The sequence below is a fragment of the Plectropomus leopardus genome, chromosome 19, assembly GCF_026936395.1.
Source record: "Plectropomus leopardus strain MGB_pleo_1.0 chromosome 19, ASM2693639v1, whole genome shotgun sequence".
NCBI lineage: Eukaryota > Metazoa > Chordata > Actinopteri > Perciformes > Serranidae > Plectropomus > Plectropomus leopardus.
Window position 1 is genome coordinate 21,034,719 of NC_142194.1, and position 20,040 is coordinate 21,054,758.

At 42.1% G+C, this 20,040-nt stretch overlaps 1 protein-coding gene across 4 annotated transcripts in view; it reads right to left on the reverse strand.

Moving 5' to 3' along the window:
* The window catches only part of arhgap17a (Rho GTPase activating protein 17a), a 53,361-nt gene that overhangs the window by 19,122 nt on the left and 14,199 nt on the right, over window positions 1–20,040 (reverse strand). For 2 of the 4 annotated variants that reach the window (XM_042507507.2, XM_042507509.2), the window contains exons 3-19: window positions 15,786–15,890; window positions 15,557–15,589; window positions 15,105–15,181; window positions 13,746–13,857; window positions 12,107–12,183; window positions 11,722–11,839; window positions 10,485–10,553; window positions 10,180–10,261; window positions 9,142–9,269; window positions 7,094–7,205; window positions 5,730–5,811; window positions 5,542–5,622; window positions 5,318–5,431; window positions 4,872–4,963; window positions 2,598–2,745; window positions 1,382–1,660; window positions 577–725 (exon numbers count right to left, since the gene is read on the reverse strand). In XM_042507507.2, the coding sequence (XP_042363441.2) occupies window positions 577–725; window positions 1,382–1,660; window positions 2,598–2,745; window positions 4,872–4,963; window positions 5,318–5,431; window positions 5,542–5,622; window positions 5,730–5,811; window positions 7,094–7,205; window positions 9,142–9,269; window positions 10,180–10,261; window positions 10,485–10,553; window positions 11,722–11,839; window positions 12,107–12,183; window positions 13,746–13,857; window positions 15,105–15,181; window positions 15,557–15,589; window positions 15,786–15,890 (1,858 nt within the window). The remainder of the gene's footprint in view (window positions 1–576; window positions 726–1,381; window positions 1,661–2,597; window positions 2,746–4,871; window positions 4,964–5,317; window positions 5,432–5,541; window positions 5,623–5,729; window positions 5,812–7,093; window positions 7,206–9,141; window positions 9,270–10,179; window positions 10,262–10,484; window positions 10,554–11,721; window positions 11,840–12,106; window positions 12,184–13,745; window positions 13,858–15,104; window positions 15,182–15,556; window positions 15,590–15,785; window positions 15,891–20,040) is intronic. The other 2 variants (XM_042507508.2, XM_042507510.2) reach the window with 2 other exon arrangements.

Consider the following 20,040-nt stretch of genomic DNA (forward strand, 5'->3'; position numbering starts at 1 on the left):
AGAAAGCAAGCGCACCATGGACAAGTTACTTTTGTTTCTTTATTATGCAATCGAAACGAAAAGGGACGAGAGCAAAACCTTTCACGCTGAAATGAAAAGTAGGGTTTTTTTTTTTTGTGGCGCATCCAAATGATATTTTCTCAGGTCTCGCCTACAAGATTCAGCTCAGCAGAAAGCAAAACCTCTGGATTTTCAAAATAAATGGATTCGTACAGTTTTAATCACAAATTGATTTCACTTGCAATTAAATATATTTTTATTGCAGCGTCGATGTTGCCTGGTGTCAGACAGAACTGTCTCGTTACTCTTCCTAACCAACGTAACTGCTCAAATCTAACTCTAATATCACTTAAACTCTTCGCTGATGTGTAGCAATGCCAACATACTTGCTTTGCACAGTTTTAAGAGTGGAGCTGTGCAAAGTAAAACAAACTACAATGTTGAGCTGAGTGCAGTGTAAAGGGGAGGCCAATGGGAGGGTGAACATCATACAGAGCTCCCCCAATCTTCCTATAATCTTAATGACTGAGAAGTTTTGTAGAAATGTTTGAGGCAGATGATCATACTGACTCTTACCTTTGCGCATCATATGCGGACTGGGCCCCATGGATCCAGCCCCAGGGGTCCCTGTGCCCAGCTGCCCTGCAGCGTGGCCCCCTCCTCCGGTGCCGTTCCTCTGGAGCAGAGGGGTCGGGGCAGCTGTGGAGTCACGTAGCTTTGGGTTGCTTTAAAGAAAAAGGAAACAAAAGAGAGACTTTAACAACCTGAGAGTTCTCTGAAATTCTGAGTACTGCATGTTTTTTTTAATTGTAGTTTAGACTGATTAGAATCAAACAAACAAATCTAATCTCGGTGTTTCATCGAACTTTACGACAGAGTCTGTAGGACCAAAAGAATGCTGATCTGTGTGAATATGAAGGTTGTCCTTTCAGCAGCTAAATCAAAGACACCCTTCAGTCGTTGCACAACAGGCACCAACGTCCCGGCTTCTCAGAGCAGTTTAGGCCAGTTAGTGTGAGGTTCCTGCTGATTGCAGAGATTCAGCAAGGAAGGCAGAGGGATGGGAAGTCGAGAGGCCTTGCCTGGGACTGACTGTCAGCAGAATGACAGCAGCCATTGTTGTGCTGCATCTGTGGGCTCGACTCAGACCAGTCTGCATAGCTAGAACTGGTGGTGGTGCAAGAAAAACTTGCGGTTTTTGTGAGAGCAACAAGCTGAACCAAGAGAGGAGGAACTGTCTGTGAGATGCCAGTGAGGCATGCATAATCCACTAAACTGCAACCAGACTGACCTCACAGAGAATGCCGTCCCTTGACGTCAACACTGAACATTTAAAAGCATGCATGTTTGGCGTGCAGCTGCAGAGATACAGAGCTCTTACCTGAGCTCCTCTGTGTGCTGAGCTAGAAGCTGCTGAGCGGCTGCCAGAGCAGCCAGACTCTGCGCCAAGCTCTGCTGGGCAGCATCAGACCCCGAACCCCCTGATGGAGCCTGTAGCTGGGGCTCGGCTGAGGGCGGGGGGACCTGCGGGGCCCCGTGGCCCGGCCCCGGAGCCTCCACAGGGGGTAAAGGAGGCTGGAAGGCAGGTGAGGTGTGCTGCTTTCTACCTAAGGTGTTACTGCCTCTACGCAGGGTGTGGTCCGAATGCTTGTTAGAGGAGCTACACGGGGAGAGCGGGGAGACAGTGAAGGAGAGAAACACCAAAGCTTTGATCAGAGAGATTAGACCAGGAGAGAGAATCACCATAACCCCATTAAAACAGTGTGTTAGGAATCATGTTAAAAAGGACTCAAACCTAGCCCCAAAATTAAGAAGCAAAAGAAAGGGACCAAGAAAAGCAACTGGATTAAAGTCCAAGCCAATTAATGGAGTAAGTCAGGGTTCTGACACATTTAAATGGACAAACTTTCAAAACTCTGTCAGGACTTTTCAAGGTTTTCTATAAAAAGTATTCAAAAATTTAAAAGAGAAAAAAATAACTGCAAATATATCTTAAGTTTTCTTTAAAAATTGCCAACAAATTAAAAAAAGGAAAAATAATCAGCCCAAAAAACGGGAAAAAAAAACTATTGCCAGTTTTTTTTAAGAAGAAAATAAAAAGCTAACTTCATTAAAGAAAACATGTTAAGATGGGAGGCATGTTTTCTTTAAAAAAAATTGCAGTAACATGAATATGCAATACAGCCATTCAAAGTTGTATGCAACTCCCCTAAAGCCAAAAGTGCTTAAAAATGATTTGACATGCCTAGCAGGCATACATGAAGGGAGAGACGGAACGTGGGGAGAAAATGAAGAAACTTTCGAGATGAACAAAAAAAGAAAAACAAAACAAAAATGTCATCACACGTTGACAAATATTAAAGCTACGTTACATCGTCAGCTGCAGAAAATGAATCCACCGTGATGTTGCGTTAGTGTAGTTCAATTTATGACACACAACAAATTTCCATGATTTTTTCAAAACTTTCACTAATTCCAGGCCTGGAAAATTTGATTGTAAATTCTGTGACTTTTCCAAGTTTTCCTCAACTGTGGGAACCCTGGTAAGTGATGAGGGCCTCAGAAAAATGATGGTTCTCAAGGAGGTAACTGATTACTTGTCTTTGCGCGTTGTGTCGTTCTCTGGTCCCACCATGCTGCCAGGCCTCTTCCTCTCGATGGTGCCGCAGTCGTAATCAAGGTGGTTGTTGTGGTTGGATGCAGGCGTGGGCATCGCAAACATGCCGGACACGTTGAACTCCACATCTGCAGGAAACAGAGGGGACATACGGACGGTTACAGTTAAAACTAAATATAATCTGGGCAGGAATTCTAGTATACGATCAGAACAGATGCTCAGAATTGGTTTCATCTTTATTCTAAAACACTGTTCATTCCTTTACAGGTAAACAGTTTATCACAGAAGAGATGCTGTCATGCTTCAGTTCATACAAGTGAGCACAGGAGACATGTGGTCAGGGTATTCAAGGCAGGCAGTGCCCACCCTGTCTCCCTGTAAATCACATTTTCTAAATCAGTAATATTTCATAAAATAAACTTTTATTTGTACTTTTACTGTTTATTCTTGTATTTTTTTTCATTATTGTATTAATTCACTGGTTTAGATGTTGCAATGAGAAAATCACTGCCAAAGAAGCACTTGGATCGTGTGTTTGTCAACATTAAGGTAAAACAGCAGAATTCTTCCTTTTCACGTAAAAATGTCCTGGGTTAGATATGATGTGTATAATACAGATTCCACACTGAAAATGTGCTCAGTTGAATTTGAACATCACCACGTTTTAACTCATTTTAGCTTCAGTATCAATGTTGTCATGGCGACGGCCGCGGACATTTCAGAACCTAACAATTTTGCAAAATTGGATTTTCATAGCAAAAGGAAATTAAAGTGAGGAGGAGGACGAGCTCAGCCTCAACTGACCTACATCAATCAAAGGGACGGAAAAGTGTTTTTAAATGGACTGCTACAAATAAATGACAATAAAAAGAAAAAGAAAAGATTGTTTATACTGTCTGGGGCTGCGCTCGTGGTCTGTACCACTATCCCACCCATAGTTTGAGTTTTACACACAACACAGTAATTGATGTTTTCACCAGGAAAGATCGGCAGGTGGATGTTATCTAAAAGTAGATTTGCAGATCAACAAATCAGAGTACATGTTTGGCTTCATATTGAATTGAGCTGTGTGTTTTATTGTTTACAGAAACAAATATTGTCTTTGTACCATAATTACATATCTGGTTGAAATACTGAACAAGGGCTACTGGTGCTGAGTGAATGCAGTTATTTTGAAGCCTCTCTTGTACGCTGTGTGAATCCTGAGTCATTGCTGATGAGAACTGGCTTGATATAGACCGGTGTGTGTGTGTGTATAAAGTGAGAGAAGAAACACTTTTTTAGGTTTACTGTGGTTTCCATAACAGAAAACCTACTCTATTACTTTCCTCATGGCACATTACCGGTGGCAGGGTTCCTTCAGGTTAAGGCAAGTTAGATTTCATACTTTTTAAGTCTTTTTTAATGCCACCCAGCATGAAATTTACAATAACCAAAGCTGCAGAGAAAAAAAATTAAGCATGAACAGTTTTTATGTAAGGTTAAAGATAGTCTTCTTGGTGATTTTAGTTTGTTGCCACTCCACATGTGGGATTCCACTGCCTTAATCCCTGTCTTAATGAGTTTAAGAGGAGGGATTTGGAAAATTTGTTTTTAAGAAAAATAGGTTTTACCATTATTTTGAGATTTTACAATGCAACATCAGAAAAACATATTCAGAAGAATTCTAATTCCCATGTCTGAGCTTTTTAAAGACTTTTAAAAACTAGATGTAACACATTTTAATAGCAATGGATTTTACTACCAGTTGATTTTTAATTCTGGATTAATGAATTCAGTGCCTTTTAAGATTTTTTAAGGATCTGTGCTACGCCTGAATGAGCAGTTAGAAGTCTCAAATCTGTCTGAATTTGTCTAGAAACTGTTGAAGAAGCTCCCACAGCTGAAGTCCGAGTGTTTTGATCAAAGAAGTGAAGGTGTCATTTGCTTCAGTTGACACACTCAGCCTTTATCCAAAAATGATGGTTACAAACAAACTGATTTGATGGAAAATATCCTGAATAAGGCAGCTCACCACAGCGATACTTGACCGACCTTTTCAAGCTGAATTGAGGGAAATATGCGACATCTGTTTTCTAAGTTTTCATGGTAGCTTTTCAGCCGACCACAGTTTCAGCCCGGACAGACACAGCAGTAATTTTAATCTTGACTCCTGCTGACTCTTGAGTCTTAATATCAGTCGTATTCAATGTGTCTTCCTGGTGTGAAATCGACTCCGATTGTCAAACTGCTGCAGACGAAATCCAGAACCTACCCTCAGGAAAGAACCAGTCAGCGTGTTGGATGATGGGCTCCACGATGGCGACCACGTGCACAGAGGTAGCTGCAGCCATCTCAGCCAGACTCCTGAGTGGACACAGACATCAATGAGATGCTTTCTAACATCATGAGGGACACATTTAAAGAAGCTTAAGTAACAAGTAAGGATCATGTCTCTCAGAGATTATTACATTTTCCTTGTTTTACACAGTAATAATTGGGGTTGTCCAATATGTTAAAATTTTTCAAATGACTACTGTCTGCCCAACAACTCAAGATTGCCAATACATTCCCACAGGTGCATATGTGTGGCACATGCAGAAAAAAACCCCAATGTGTACAAATACTACCTATTTGGGATTTTTTTTTAAACCAAATGCAACTGGCAAGGATGTAAATGAGGCCTTATAACCAACACATAACATCGTCAGCCCCCCTCACCCCTCAGTCTTGGCCCACATCAGATTGGGTCCCAGGACAATGGCGATGTTGCTTGGAGTCATTTTGTTCACCTCGCTGTCCTGAGCCAGTTTGGTCAGGAACTTAACCAGATACCTACACGAAAAAATGGCAGTTAATGGTGGAAACAGTTTGTTGTCTCATACAATGGAAGACATTTTATTATCTTCATTATGACCTTTCTCACGCAGGTTTAAACAACTAACCTCAAGTTGGTTTTGTTGTTCTTTGGTAGCTTATCACAAACAACCCAGAGGGCCTGCAGCCTCTTGTCTGGGTCTGACACACTGGGCAGATGGAAAATTAAAGCAGAGCACATTTGTCGTCTCATCTCATTGCTGTGCAGTGATATATGATGCAGTAATTGTGTTATTCCCAGTGTTATGAGCATTACCTGGATGCCTGGATCCATTCATCATAAAGCTGATAGGTCATCAGAGGTTCAGGTAGTTCCCTCAGGTAGGACTTCAGTGCTCCTGAAAACACACATCCACAGACAGCTTAATATTTAAAATCAGCTGTGGAAATTTCATTCTAAATACGTTTAGTAAAATATCATGTATAGATCTGCCATCTTTGATGATCTCTGATGGGGAATCTTGCTAATAAAAAAATGTGAGGTTGCAGGTTTCAGACAGTAGCTGGCTGTATAGCTTGGATCACATGAATTTAACCGACATTTAAATAAAATTTGACTGCCTTTTGTGACACAACCTGACTTGATTTTAAATTCATATAAATCACACTGCTCAGCCTTCCTATGAAACTTCACTCCAGGGGGGCTGGTGAGGAGGCTCTGACTGACTGTTGAACCTCGGATTCTGTCTTTAGCATGGAGCAGTGGACCAGCTCTCTACCCTTGCCAAGCTGCTGGAAGGATCACAGGAATTTGCCCATCCACTCTGTTTTGTGGACTTGGAAAAAGCTTACAACCGCGTCCCATCTTGTAGGGGGTACTGCAGCAATAAGGGGTACTGGGGTCATTGCTACAAGCCATCAGGTCCCCGTACAACCACAGTGAGAGCTGTGTCCACATACACAGCATACAGTCAAACATTTTTTCAGTGGGTGTTGGCCTCCACCACAGACAGGATCTCAAGGTGCAGCCAAAAGGAGGAAGGGGTCCAAGTTTGGGGACCTCAGAATTACATCTCTGCTCTTTGCAGATGATGTGGCTCTTTTGGCTTCTTCACACCGTCACCTCCTAATGAGTGAGGATAAATTGGAGTTTGACATAGACATGCGGATTGGCGTGGCGTCTGTTCTGATGTGGACAATGCCCCAGACTGTCATGGTAGAGAGGGAACTGAGCTAGAGGGTAGTGACGAGCTTTGGGTGGTTACGAAAAGACTGTGGATACAGGGGGCCGAAATGAGCTTCCTCCTTATGGTGTCTGGACTCAGCGTTAGAGATAGGGTGAGGAGCTCAGACATCTGAGCCACTGCTTCTTTGTGTCAAAAGGGGTCATTTGAGGTGGTTCAACATCTGATCAGGATCCCCCTGGGGGCCTCATGCACATCGGGGGCAGACCAAGAACACGCTGGAGGGATTATATATCTCATCTGGTCTGGGAACGCCTGGGATCCCCCACAAGGTGCTGGACAATGTTGCTGAGGAAGAGGGAGGTTTGGTATGCTTTGCCCCTGCGACCCGGTTACGGATAAGAGGATGAAAATGGATGACGGGATGGCTAAATTGGAGAAGTTGTCTGAGTAATACTCAAAGAAACAAAGTACTACACTCCGGTTTGGGACATACCAGCAACAGCATGGGGGTCAGAGTAGAACTCCTCCAGTTGTGAAGTGGAACAGTCCAGCGCTGCCTTTAGCTTCTTTAGCTTGGACGCCCCTGCTGCGATTCTGAATAAACCCTGAAACAAACACAGATACACAAAAAACAAATCAACCACAGAAACAAAGTAACAAACAACCATTCAACATCCACAAAGACCCTGTGCTTTCAATGAAACCTGCACGCACACATGCACACACGCACACACGCACACACACTATCCTAACACTCAATTATACAGATTGACTCTGTATAAATCCACTACATAAACTCCCCCTGCCAGCTGCACATAATGAAACCTTAAAGCAGCAAACAAACACACCCTCCACTCTCAGCTCAGCACGCTCTTTACTCTGACACTTAAACAAAGGCTGCTTCACACCATAATGACACAGACTGGGCTCAGCTGGGATGAATAGGTCCACAAATAATGTGCTTTGCAGTCAACACTTGCACTCTTTCTGTGTCTTTTCTGCACAGACGTGTACCCATACACACACACACACACACACACACACACACACACACACACACACACACACACAAACACACACACACACACACACACACACACACACAAACACACACACACACACACACACACACACACACACACACACACACACACAAACACACACACACACACAGAGAATCTGATTTATTATCAGAAGACAAGTAGATTCTATTGTATTCTAAATTTGTATCAAGGAGGGACATTTCATTCATTTCCAGTGTAGCAGAGCGGGTGACAGTTTTTTTAGAGATGCAGAAGTTTCCCTTGTTTACAGTTTGTCTAACCGCCCGTCTCCTCCAGTTTTGAGATGTTCATGTGAACAAACAGTTCAAAGCTCGTTTTCAATTATGTCGATGACCGGCGGAGCCACTAATCACAGCCACGCAGCCATGTGACTTTTAATGAGCTGCCACAGCACTTCTTTTACTCACAGGGTAAGAAAACAAAGTCAACAAAATCTCAGTCTATGTCATAAAATATTGAAGAGGTAATTAGCGTAGGGTTAGATAAGAGGGAACCTCTTAATGTCTGCTAGTTATCATTTTGAGTTTAAGGACACACAGCTTGTCGTGTTATATAACATAAATCTAAGTTGTGCTTTTGTTTCCACCAGTTAAGTGTGCTAACTGGCTAACTAACGTCACGGTGGCCTTCCTATTTCCCTTTTTGAATGCCGATCACAGACGTCTGCTGTCTGCTGGTATAGAGAGTTATTTCCTTTCACACAGGTGCAGAACATACATGCTGGTTGGCTGTCGGTTGTAGTCTTTGTTTTATGTTCATATGCAACTTTTTGGCCAAGACAAAGGCAAGGGCCAGAGTCGAACCTGCGACCACCTCTGTACATGGGGGTACCTGCTCTATCCACTGAGCCACCAGTGCCCCCCACTTTTGTTTTCAGTCTCTTATTACACAGTTCAGACGAAAGATTCATGATTAGACAATTTGAAACTTGCGACTTCTTGCAATGCGTCAGTATGCAACACTTTGTGAGATTAGAGGAGGCGGTGTATCATCTCTATAGCAACAGCTCTCTTTACTTCCATTCATTGATTTCCAGCTTTTCAAGTTTATTTTGAGGACAGTGTTGGCAAGACAGAGGCTACAGTTGTATTTCAGTAATGAAACTGCATAAGCTTAAAACGACTAGAGCTTGAGATGGAATGCGGTCACAATAAATACGCCTCCATCATTCAAAATATCAGTGCTGATTAATCAGTCAGTTAGTTAGGCCGTGTGTGTGACATGAGCATAAACAGCGAGCGATAGCACACACTACAAATCACGCAGCTGCAACTTTTCTCTGCAACTTTCCAAAACACTTTTGTCTCGTCGCAAATCTGTGGTCTAAACTGGGCATTACAGAACAAAATAAACATCCTTATCAATTTCATCTCACTCTTACAGTCAATCAATGCCCCTATCTTCCCATCTCTACAGCAGAAGAATCATGCAGGAGGCAAGCTTCCTGTCTAATCACTCCACACCTGAACTCCCTCACCTCTTCCTTCATGCCCGTCTCCAGAAGCATCATGACGCAGGCCTCTATCGGCAGGGCGATCTCCCTTCCGCTCCTCTTCAGGTGTTCATCCAGCCCCGTGCCAAAAGCAGGCTTCTCCGTCCACGAGTCTGACCACAAACACAGAAATTCATGGTTTGATTCATATTGTTTCAGATTGAAGAGGCAGAAATCATTTGTGTTGTAATGAATCTGTTCAGGACTCAGTGAAGGAACCTGTCGCTGGCCTGGGCCAACAACTCTCCCTCAGGCCAGTTCCCAACTGGTCCTCTCTCCCCCTGCAGGGTGCCGTCAAATAACAACCACATGCTCCTCTGCAGCAGCACTGTGTACACGTGAGTACGTGAGCTAATGTGCTCTTGAACAGGGATGGGGGGGGCTCACAAAAACCAGGTGGGTGTGATGTGAGGAGGGGGTGTGTGTATGTATGTGTGTGTGTGTGTGTGTGTGTGTGTGTGTGTGTGTGTGTGTGGAGTTGGTGAGTCATCGCCACATGCTAGGAGACCAGGCTCGTCTGGTTCAGACCACATGTGTTTAATACAACAAAAAAAACAAGCTCCTCAAAAAAGACAGGCTGCAGAAAAGACGTAACGGAGGCTCTCGGAGAGGAAAACTAGATTATTTTTGGAGAGGTGAAAACAAAGGGCTATTCTTTAATATCTGGGCCTCCATTGCGGCCTTTACAGATTACACAATTGGGGTAACTTCTGGTAGGAAAACAGAGCAGAGTGATGTAATTGAAAGGTACAGTAGCTGGTTTCATTTGTCAAAGCAGTTGGAACGGTGAACAAGAAACTGTTTCTCCTCCTAGCAACAACTTGTTGTCACACCTTCTCAAGCTTGTGCAGAACCCAACAGGAAAAGTTCATTTTAAAGGGACCAAAAAAACCACACAGTCGATTTAACGGTAAAAGGTGCATTCAAAAGGCCTGTATTCTGTGGTGCACAGAGGCTTCTTGTACGTAGTGTTTTGTGTTAAGTGGCTGCGTTTGCATAAAGGCATGTTTGCATATTTTATACCTTGCTGAGCCTGGATTGTCGGCAGGACCGTCTCCAGAACAGTGAGAGACTTTCTGTGGTAATCAGCTTGAGCTTCTAAGAGCTGCAGAGAGCACAGAGACAGAGAGAGAGAGAGAGAGAGAAAGAGAGGGATGGGAGGGAAGGGGGGTGAGTCGAACAAGACGAGCAGTAAAAAGACATGACAGGAGAGTAAATAAACTGTCTGGCTGGGTCTGTGTTCCTCCGTTCTTCTGCAGCTGTGAACATTCCCACAACAACTCATGCAAACACACATTTTTGGCTCGCTGATGAAACACTGTACTCACTGTGACGAAGTAGCAGGCATAGTCGCCTTCTTTAGAGAAGAAACTGTACATGTCTGCAGCCAGTTGATCCTGGGGGATGGAAACAGGAATTTTAATTGTTGAAGAACCGAAACATGATATTTTTTAAAAACTTTCTAGACGATTACAACAACGGTCAGTGAGACAGGGGGAGCCTTTGCTGCTGAAAAACCGTGTTACTTTATTAAAGCAGCAATAAGGAGTTTCAACTGATTATGAAACTGTTTCAATTTAACACTGATGCCTCTGTATGACCTACAGAAGCAAACAGGCCTTAGAGAAAAGATTAGATATTTGTATAGTTATTCTTAAAGCCTGTCCCCAGGTCTACTCCTCCAGAAAATCAGACAAAATGACTTACTGCATGCAGATGGCAAGAGCCTATGTTTACATTTTTCTTAAGAGAATTGGATTTACATTTTGTAGTTTTGACTAATACTGGGGCAGGATCAGAAAACATCAGAAACATCAGAAAAAGAAAAGGAAGTGACCAAAAACAAAACTATTGTAGAATTGCATGACTCTGCCAAAAGTTGTGGTTTACCATCATGTCTGTCCAGACTCATATGAATTCATGACAGTTAACAATCCTTCAAATATGAATGTTGCTGCAAAAAAGTTACAAATTCAAAGAAAAAAAGAACAGATACTTTACACACAGAAGATCAGCAATCAGATCTTTATAACACAAGGCATTGGTGCTCATTAAACCACTAAAAAAAATCAACACAAAGGTAAATTTCCTTTTAAATCTTCCATCTCCGTCCATTAAATGAATGTGTATTTCATGTGGCAGAAGGACAGACGTCAGTGGTCAGCAGTAAGCTCCGAGCTCTACAAAAGTCATAAATCCTGCTGCTGCTGCTGGCAGGACTCTGAGACCGGGAGGAAGAACTTCTGAAGGGGAAACACACGGTTCGACGCTTCCTGTATAGAAAACCTGACACATCACGTAGCCACCATACACTAAAACTCACCAGGGATTCTGTTCAATAGACACAAACACACACACACAAACACACGCTGAGCTGACAGGGCAGTTTCAGTCGTGTGTGTGCGTCAGCTAACTGGGTCAGAGGGCCCGAGGGTGTTGGAAAGTCCAGTTGTTGCTGTGGTTTCTCTTTTCCCAGTTTAAACTTCCAGTGTCTTTAACTCTCTAAATGACCTGCTATGATCTGGTTGGCTTCCATATAAAGAAGAAGGACTCATTTCCATTCACCTTGCAGAGCTCCACTTTGTTGGTGGCCTCGTCCATCTCCTCCTTGAGTAGGTCAGCTTTGGCCGTCAGTGCTTGAGTGTTTGTTCCTGAGATTATTGACTTGGTCGCCTGCAACCATCTGCATTCAGAAGGACAACGGAACAAGAATTGGACAAAACAAGACATCCGAGAATGTCATCTTGGGTTTTGAGAAACATTGACTGAAATGTCTCACCATTTTCTTGAAATATTTTTGACCAAACAACTAATTGATTAATCAAGAAAATGTTCGCCTTGATAAATCCACAATAAAAATAAGCATAAGTTGCAGCTCTAGTCTGGATGCATCTCCTCACATTCAACACAGAACCTGATGAAAGAGTTTTAGAGCTGCAGACACACAAACCTCGCTCTGGCAGAATCATAGTCCAGCACCAGTTTGGCCAGCTGTTTCCTCTGCTTCAGGATGTTAGGAATGTCCACCTGAATAAAAAGTTACATCAAAAAAACACAAAAGGCTGAATGAGTCTAAGAAGTTAGAATGACAGAGATCTGACAGCTGTTGTGAATCTTCTTCCAGGATGACAGTCCGAACGTTTCCCCTGATTTCAAAAAATAAAATTATAAAATACGCACATTTTCAAGGTTCATTCAAACTCTTTGGGCTTTTAATTACTTTAGTTTGTTGATTCGTTGACAACAATGACATTGATGCTGTAGGACAGCTGTATAGTGGCAGTGCAGCTTGTTACAGCATTCCTATAGCTTTAGGGAAGTTATATTTAAGACTTTTTCATGCCACTCAGAATTGAATTGGATCAGACCAATTTACGATAACCAAAACAAAAACCAAAAGTCAAAAAAGGAACCAACATCAGTCACTTTGGTCAGATATTTATTGTAACTTAAAATATGACATTTTTGTCTCGCAGCACAGACTAAGTTCAAACAGAACTGGGAATTACCCGGTGTTTTCTGGCAAGTTTTCAGTTTTGTGTTCCTCACTCTGCATGTTGGATTCCACTGCCGTAATTTATATATATGTATATATATATATATATATATATATATATATATATATATATATATATATATATATATATATATATATATATATATATATATATATATAAAGTTAACTGGTGTAAAAGTTCACATGTATTTTGTATTTTTACTTACCTCTTCAATCATTTTTCTTATGATTCTCTACGATTTACATCAGAGCGACTACACACATAATTTTCCCCCCAAAGATCAATAAAGTATTCTGATTCTGTCTCTAATCATGCCGAGTCTGAAAAAGTTTTTGCATAAATACACAGAGCCTTGTATGCATTGCCTTGAGCCAGATTGAGCCATGCCTTGAAATCTTAAATTGCCAATTTTCATTAAATCTGCACTTGATGTCCAGCATCAGACAGTGGACCCTCTGCTCTGACCAGAAACAAAACATGAGTGTTGTTGGTTTTGCTATTCTGATATGCAAGACGTTTAAAAGGGGGTTGATGAATTATTACCAAAAAAAAGAAAAAAAGCCAATTATTTAAAATGCTACAATAAAATGTCAGAAAATCAATTCACCTATTATGGCCTTATTTTTTTGATATATATATATATATATATATATATATATATATATATATATACACATTCAATGCGGGTTTTTTGGACTTTTAAGGATGTTAAAAATAACTTTATGAATACAAAGGTACACGTCTGACAGCCAAAAGTTACTCAATGTTTGTGGTATTACAGATGGCAAACCAGAGTCGGCAAGAAAAGAAAAAACGTCCTCATGTTTCGCTTGTGTTAGCAGGATTGGAATCAGTTTGGTTTTGACCTCACAGAATCACATGACCAAAACAGACCAGTCCACATGACCAAGCAGTGTAAACACAAAAGACAGAAATACAAAGAACGCTATAAATAATCTGTTCCACTGCGATCAGACCAAAGAAAGCAAACAGTCAGGGTGTAACTGCACTAAGAGCTCTGAGAGAATTTTAAAAATGTAACTTGTGTGCAGTAGGTGTAAAGGTTTCTACCTCTGCGAGCTGGCTGAGGGGATCCAGGACGTCTTTCTCGATCTGTAGCTCGTGTTGCATCAACTCGGACGCCAGACGGTTCTCTGCATCACCGCACACTTCCATCATCTTCCTGTCAACACATACGTCAGCGCAGAGACAGAGATGGGTGTTAAAATCAGATAGTTATATGTGAGTAACCAGGGAGGAGAGAGTACTCAGATTCTTTACTTCAAAGTACAAAGTAAAAGTACAAAAATTATTCCTCATGAGCAAAAGTCCTGTGTTGAAACCTTAGTATGTCAGTATAACCAGTATTTTAAGTGTAAACAGTAAAAGTACTCAATGCAGAAAAATGTCGTCTGTGACTTCATCAGATTATTACTCATACACTAATGTGGAATGTGACATTTATAGTTGGTTGAGCTCATTTGTTTTTATTTTGTATTCCACTGCAACTCTCAGGGTTTCCAAGGATTTTCATGGGTAGAATTTCACAGCTTTTCCAGGACCCATAATATAATTTTTTTCTTTTCCCACTTGCCTGGAATTTTTCAAACATATCAGATTTGAACTCTGTTCAAACATAACTTCAGCTAGATGACATACATGACGGCAGAGACGGAACACTGGGAGAAAATGAATAAAAAAACAGTATATAAAACATTAAGGCATTACACACAACAAAATTCTGGGACTTTTCCAAAACTTTCAATATTTTTAAAAATGCATAGAAGGCATAAAGAAGGGACTGCTCTATAGCGCCATCTGTTTGTAAAAAGGGCTGTTGATGCATCAGCATGATCACTGTCACATTGTCCTGACCGCATATAACAACGCATAATGTGTCCCAGCTCATCCTCTGTTCCCAGCCAATAACAGAAGGCAAAACCAGGTTACTGTGATGTCATCATTTCCAGCTGCCCAGTGCCTGCAGCTCACTGGCCCAGTGACTCATCTGCGACCATGAATCAGGGTTCTGGGCCACAGTTTTTTTCCAGGATAGAAACATCTGAGCCTTGAAATAAAAAAAATAAAATAAAAAAACTGACGGTCGACATGAATGCATCACATTTACTAGCAGCCCATGTGACGGACTTTCCCTTCCTCATTTCTTCCAGACACACGGCTGCTGCTGTGTAGATTTCACTTTCTAGATCCTCAACTCCAAACTGTCTGCTCCTGTTCTGTGTGTTTCTCTCGGTCACAATGAATGAAGGAACTACTTCAAAGTCCCATCGACAGAAAACTGGGCAGATTGCTCTCCCTGAATGCACGGCCTCATATTTCACGCTCTCTGGGGGTGCATCTGCTCCGTTAGCAACAGTTGCCAAAGAGGAGCAATTGGACATCAGGCCTGTCAATCAATCACAAACTCACCCTATCAAGGAGTCCTCTCCCAGCTGGTTCCCGCCTTCCACCATGGCCTGGGACAGAGCAGTCAGAGGAAGCTTTTTCTGTGGTGGGACAGATGCAGACAGTGATTAAACTTACATTAAGACACTGCAATTGACACAGATGCATACAAAGTACCCGTATTTGATGTGAATCCAATGGAAAATTCATGGAGCACTTTCCATTGTGCAGTAGGAAGAGGAAGAGAGGAAAACACAGATTTAAGATGCAAACTAGGGAAGTAAGACATCTATCTAATGACAGATTGTTTTTACATCTGTGCAAAACATTCATGAGTGTGCAGCATCCTGTTTTTTTTTACCAGAGGATCCCAAAAGGCAGAAGTGTCATGCACAGAGAGTTAAGATGACAGATGTGTGAACTGGAAACGGAGCGATTGGTGCTGAGGACCAGAGAGGTGGAAGAAGTCATTTTACCTGACCATTTCCTGTATAGAGGCGTGGGACGGACTGTGGTGCGTTTTTTTGGTAGTGTGGGGTAGAGAACAAAAAAAGAGAAATCACGGACTGTCGACCTACTGCGGACACTTTGAATAAAACAGTCTCAAAAATGTTTGGGAGGTGATATCAAGAAGTTATTACATATCTTGGAAAACTTGATTAATCTGGCTAGTTTTTTTTAATTAAAAGATAAAAAAGGTCTCACATGTCTCTTCTCTGCGTCTGCTCCGATGTGTCCCTGCAGACATGACACCATCCTCTTGTGTGTGTTGTGGGACACCACACGCACCAACTCCATGCGCCGTTCAATCTGTGCCCGAGACAAGACATACAACAACAGACACTGAGCAAATATCTTCCAAACACATATCACATGTCATCATACACCATCCCAGAGTGTTTCTAAGTTTATAAGCTGCAGGTTATTTGACGAGTTCATGTCATTAAAAGGATTTCTTCTGGTCAATTTCAGATTCTTAACAGTATTTTCACTAGTACATGTCAAAAACTCTATTTTTGTCATCCTGTCCATGCTGGAACACCTGTTTTCACCCTCTTTTTTTAAAAAAAAAATCTTAATCAATCAATCAATCAATCAATCATTTTTTTTAATATTATTTGTTTATATTTCCAAATAATTGCACAGCCCTATGTCAAAGTAGAAAAAACGTAAACGAGTTTTTATTTTTATATATGCAATGATCATTATTTGACACTTTGGCCACGTTTAAAATAAATACCCAATATCAAACATAATATAGAAGACATAAAATATAATAAGCTGCCTTTAATCATTTGGTGTAAAAATGTAGCTTTAAAAAAATGTAAACACAACGTAGGCTTTATTTTGGTAAGTACTTGGGCTGGACAACATCCTGATGTGTTTGTTCAAGTACAACTGCACAAACACACAGATGGCGAGCAGTCCTCACTGTGTCTCTATGAACCATCACCACAGAGCGTCTGCAGCGTTGATGTCTGATGAGCTCCAGCTCCACGCAGAGAGTTGATTTGTAGCTGCCTTGTGGGAGTCAGGGGTCAAAGTTCACGCATGATTGATGAGGCTTGTCCCTGCGCAACAATGCTGGAATGTTATCTTTGAAACAAATGACTCATCGGAAGTGTCTCCATGGCAACGGCCACCGGGTTGTGACCAAGAGCGAGGGGGCTCTTTGGCTTTAAAAAGGCCTTTTTGATTGCACAGATCCACTCTGTGCTTTTATAATACTGTCATTGATTGGAGTCACAGAGGCCGACTGAAACCCTGCAGGATTCACTGTCCTTGTCATGCCAGGTGTCTGACTGTGACAGTCAGTGGTAACGTTCGGCCGGCTGTCACCACCCCATGAATACAAGTGATGACTGCAACTTTCTGTTCCAAGTCTGCTTAACAGTCTGATGATGCAAGAAACTGGTTTAAGTTGGCAGCGCTCGTGAGAAGGTAAATAGCAGGCTGCATGCATCGGCTCCAAACAGAAGCGGTTTGTCTTCTGTGTTTTTAAAAACTAGAATTACTGCTTGCAGTTGTATTCTTCCGTGAAACAGTCGAAATTTCACTTGCAGTTTACATCCTCATCTGTGAAACCATGGATGCTTCACACACATCATCCCCCGGCAGCAAAGAAGATCTCTACAATCAACACAGTTTCAAGATTAGTGTCACTAATCTGTCTTCTGTCCCTGAGATATGACATCGAATAATGACCATGAAACACGATAATGTCACAGTGAAGTCTGACTTTTGACCTTTTGGATAAAAAATGTCATCACTGAGACCTTTGAACTTCGACCACCAAATTCTAATTAGTTTATTCTTAAGTTCAAATGGACGTTTGTGCCAAATTTGAAGGAATTCTCTCAGGGCCTGCTTCAGATTTTGTATTCATGAGAATGAGATGGACACAAGGTCAGGCTGACCTTAGACCTTTGACCACTAAAATCTAGTCAGCTCATCACTGAGTTCACAACGTTTGTGCCAAATTTGAAGGAATTCCCTCAATGCATTCCTGAGATATGGCTTTCATGAGAATGGCACAAATGCAACATCTCAGTGACCTTTGACCACCAAAATCTAACCAGTCCATCCTTTGGTCCAAGTGGATGTTTGTGCCAAATCTGAAGAAAAGTTATTTAAAAAACCACAACTGACGACAGACAGCAGGACTCTGTGAGTGTCCAAAAGGGACAAACATGTACCATGGAGTTGGGACAAACAATGTTCCAAATATAAACAGGAACACTGAGGTCAAAGAGACCAGAAATGGAGGGAGACGAATGCGCAGGGAGGATCAACCAAATACCAGACGATTGTGTTCCAAAAACAGAACGGAGTGGGAACTCAGGAATTCCACAGCAGATACTGGTCTCCGTACGCCACCCCTCCTCTCCGCTCCCTCTGTTCTCGCGCTCTTACGTCATTCCCGACCCGTGGTGGCCCCCGGCATTCCCAAAACAGCTGGGTCAAATACACACGTACTTCAATAAGCTATAGGGAACATTTGTTAGACTCGGCCTAGTTAGTACCTGGTACAACACAAACAGGGGATTCCCCTCCATGTGTTCCTGAGTGGGTGGAAATGTTTGGGCTGCATGGCACCAGAACATTTCCCCTTCCTCTCATTGTAACCAAACACAGATTTAAAAAATACATCACGCGAAGGAGTGGGGGAACCAAGACAACATCCACACAGCAGGCAGTGGGGTGTGTTTTTCCTCCCGCTATGTGATGAGGTCAACACTTGGTCAATCCCATGATGCGTCACAGAGCAGGGAATCCCGAGTAGGAAAGACAGAGAGGCTGTCTGTCTGTCTGTCTGTCTGTCTGTGTGTTTGTTTGTTTATTGGTTCCTAAGAAAGGATGTTAACATGTCTGGACAAGTCCACAAAAATAACATGACATGACGCATTAAAGATGGAATCATACAGAGCCAAAAAGCTTAATGGTCTTTGTTGACATTAGGGATGTATGTGTTAACAACAGCTGGTTGCTACCTGCTACACCCAGCTACAGGGTGTGTGCATGCAGGCAGTTGGTATTTCTGGAGCATTTCTGTCATACCCCTCTGTGGATGAGCTGCCATGTCGAGGAAAAGACAGCTGGCGCAAAAATGCTGGGTAGCTCTTTGGCACCCTGGAGGGCCAAATACAAAAAAGGTCTTAAGATGCAGGGACTAAGAATAGGTCCATGCAGACCGAGGACTCAAACCTGAGACGTAAATAGGACTAAAAATGGAATCTTGGATGGTGCTTCCAACTAGGAATGTCAATGGTGGGAGCCATAAATGTCCGCAAATACTGAAAACAATGATGTCCAAGAACTTGCCCACCGAGCAGGGGACAAGATCAACTGCCATATAACAGGGACACTAAATGATTGTTAGTGACATGTCGTTGTTATTGTCTAGAAAACGCTGCTAACGCATATGTTATATGTCGCACTAGAGGCAGACACTGTTGTGTTAAACGTCATGCCCCTTTTGCTTCCTCTGTGCCAGCATGCTGTCTAAAATAACAAACTGGAGCAACATGATGCCGCAATTGTTTGGTTCTTTGTAAAAAGGGCTATAGGTAACAATGCCAGTGGGGTTTTCCTGCTTAATATGAAGCCACTTTCAGGGCTAGCTGTGGTGAGACTTGAGGGTGGGCACCATGTCTCTGCAGCAACACCGTCCCACCACAGGGACGCAAAGGTTTTGGGCTATCAAAAGAAAAATTAACTGAAACTGAAATCCCTTCTTCCAAGTTGACTTTTTTATGCCCACTTTAATTTCTTCACAATATTTTGTAGATGGAAGTTCTTAAAGGAAGATTACATAATGGAAAATATGGTTAAAAAAAAGTAGATTTTGTTGTGTTTAGCAGATGATGATGTAGGAAAAGAAGGGAGAGACACTGAGTACAAGGGATGTGCCCAATTAGTCAACTAGTCGATTAAACTTCACTACCCTCGCTAGTTTCCACCAAGAATAATAGTTTGTTAAACTTATTATTAAGGTACATGGAGGAGGATGGGAGGGGTTTTGGTCACACACACACACACACAGACACAGACACAGACACAGAGACAGACACAGACACAGACACAGACACAGACACACACACACACACACACACACACACACACACACACACACACACACACACACACACAGCTGAGTTGTCAGACCCAAAGGGTGGAGCCGTGTGCACATCTACACAACTGGTACAACAGACAGTCAACATGGAAAGTATGTCAGAGCCTCAAACACACACACCTGAGAAGCCTGGATTTATAGCTGTGTGTGTGTGTGTGTGTGTGTGTGTGTGTGTGTGTGTGTGTGTGTGTGTGTGTGTGTGTGTGTGTGTGAGAGAGAGAGAGAGAGAATTTGCATGCATACTCGTGAATGAGACTTACCACAAGTGTGAGTGAATCTGGACATAAATACTCAGTAAATAAATGGGATTTGTTATGCTTTATTTAG